The sequence below is a fragment of the Haliotis rubra genome, unplaced genomic scaffold (assembly GCF_003918875.1).
Source record: "Haliotis rubra isolate DU_JTF1 unplaced genomic scaffold, ASM391887v1 Scf1751, whole genome shotgun sequence".
Classification (NCBI taxonomy): domain Eukaryota; kingdom Metazoa; phylum Mollusca; class Gastropoda; order Lepetellida; family Haliotidae; genus Haliotis; species Haliotis rubra.
In genome coordinates, this window is record NW_025765727.1 from 88,181 (window position 1) to 90,454 (window position 2,274).

The following is a 2,274-nucleotide window of genomic DNA, read 5'->3' on the forward strand; positions in this document are numbered from 1 at the left end:
TATTGTTCATGAATTCAGTATAGTCTTCATGAAATTTCTGATTTCTTTTCAATTTCTCTTTCAGGCTTTGAAGTCTGTGAAAGGCTTGGGTTTGGTTCTTTGGTAAACAAACATTTTCTTTTCTGAAGGGTAGTTTGATAGAGAAATGTCCGTTTCTATATTCAATTGACTTTTCGTCTTTCTCTTTGAAGAGATTATCTTCTTATGAATGTTCTTTCTTGTCGTCAATCATTTTCTCTGGGAAATCAAAGTTGATTGCCTGTTTAACAACTCTTTCCAAGTTTCTCAAACTTTCTACTTCTTCCAGGGCAGCTACTTCTGTTCTAAATACAGGAAATCTAATGTCTTTGCTCTCGGCTGTGCTGCGTACAACGTTCCAGACTACCCATCCAAGCAGTGTTCTTGTAGCATGTGGAATCCCCTGCGGACCTGTCTTCACCATCATGGGGGTATACGCATCTGGCATATTGTTACCAATGAGGAGACCGATTTCTGAGTTGATCTGTGGCAACATGACATCAATCAGATGTTCCCATTGCTCGATATCACCTTGATTCGGAATATGGTCCTTCGAGACTGGAATTTCATCCTTTGAGTAAACCCTTGGAAGTTCAATGAATGTGCCTCCAGTGTAATTGCTGACTTCAAGTCCACATACAAGATTGGTTAGCATTGAGTGAGGCTTCCCCATAGTTTCTAGGGAAATCTTCATCTGTTTTCCTTCGCAGCCGAGTTGGTCCATCAACTGCTCTGAGCAAAATGAAACACTACTTCCAGGATCAAGAAAGGCACATGTCTCTACCGTCTTGCAGGTATTCCTCGTTCTGACCCTCACAGGGATAATGGCCATTGTACTTTCAACTTCACCAGCCCCCATAGGGCCACTAGCACAGGCACTTGTTGGTCTGGACTCAACGTTCTTGATCGCAGCTTGTGATTTGTGACCATTGATGTGTAACAAGGTGTGGTGATTACCATCACACTTTGACCACTTCACCTTCCATTCACACTGTTTGCCTCTGTGTCCACATCTAAAACATCTGAAACATAGGCCTTTAGTCATCATAAGATGTAGTCGTCTGTCATGAGAAAGAATCTCCCATTCTCTACAGGAACTGAGCTCATGGTTGTTTGAACTACAGCAAATACATGGTGTCATCAGGGATCTTGGCCTTTGATCATCAGATTTTCTGAACACTGTATTGTTGTCTTGTGATCTTGTTCCTTGTGTGGAGTCGGTGAGGTTTGTGGCAAAAGTGCGAGTCTTGTTTTGTTGAATGCTTCCGGGACGATATCTTGACAGTGAAGGTGATGATTTCTGTTCATAGCTGAGAGCTTTCTTGCAATAGATTGGATCAACTGCTTTCTTCGCTTCTCGTCGGACAAAGTCCACCAAATCGCAGAATCGAATAGATTGGTGTCTGTCTTTCGATGCTTGAACAAGGTTTCTCCACTTGTCATGGTACCGGTATGCTAGCTTTATAACTAGTCTCTTCATGTTTTCAGGATATTCCAAGATTTTGAGAGAGTTGATGCTGCCTACTGCATGTTCACATTCAGTGAGGAATATCGAAAACTCATCCAATCCCTTTACATTGTCTATCTTGATAAGCGGCCACTCTAACGTTCTCTTGATGTAGGTTGAAGCAATCAAATCTGTGTCCCCATATCTCTCCTCAAATTCTCCAAGTATTGCGTTGTAAGCTGTGTTGCCATCCATGTAACTGTAACCACGTACAATCTTGTTTGCTTCTCCAGTGGTAAACTGATCCAGGTAGTTTACAATCTCATCCATATCATCAGTGTTTGAAATCACTTTATTCCTAAACTGTCTCATGAATCTCTTATAGTCTAGAGCATCTCCACTAAATTTCATCATTTCTGTAGCCGGCATACTGAGATGGCGAACGACAGAAGTGTAGTCAATCACTTGGCGACCAGTCTGATGTTTACTTGCGGGTGCAAATGGAATCGAGTTTGGGTTTAAAGCTCTTTTAGAAGTGTCATGTTGATCAGTCAAGGGCTCTCTCTTTAGTTTAACTGTCTTTAGTGGCGAAGATAGGTCTTGCCTTTTAACGATGGTCTCAGAGTTGTTCTCTTTATTTTCTGGAAGAACAACAGACATACTTTTTTCAAACTGTTCTATGACCTTACTTTTCGCCTCTGTGATAGCTAATTGAGTTTCAAGCTCTAGTTCTTTTTCTTGCATTTGCAATTTCAATTTTTCCAGTTCAATCTGCTCCTCTTTCTTCAAAGACTTGGACTTTACTCACA

The 2,274-nt window shown here is 41.2% G+C and overlaps 1 protein-coding gene across 1 annotated transcript; it reads right to left on the bottom strand.

Annotated features, from left to right (window-relative positions):
• Positions 1-202: 202 nt before the first annotated feature.
• On the bottom strand, positions 203-1,894 carry LOC124273030. Its single transcript, XM_046708244.1, has one exon. The coding sequence runs from the start codon at positions 1,892-1,894 to the stop codon at positions 203-205; it is 1,692 nt and encodes a 563-aa protein (XP_046564200.1).
• Between the last annotated feature and the right edge of the window lie 380 nt (positions 1,895-2,274).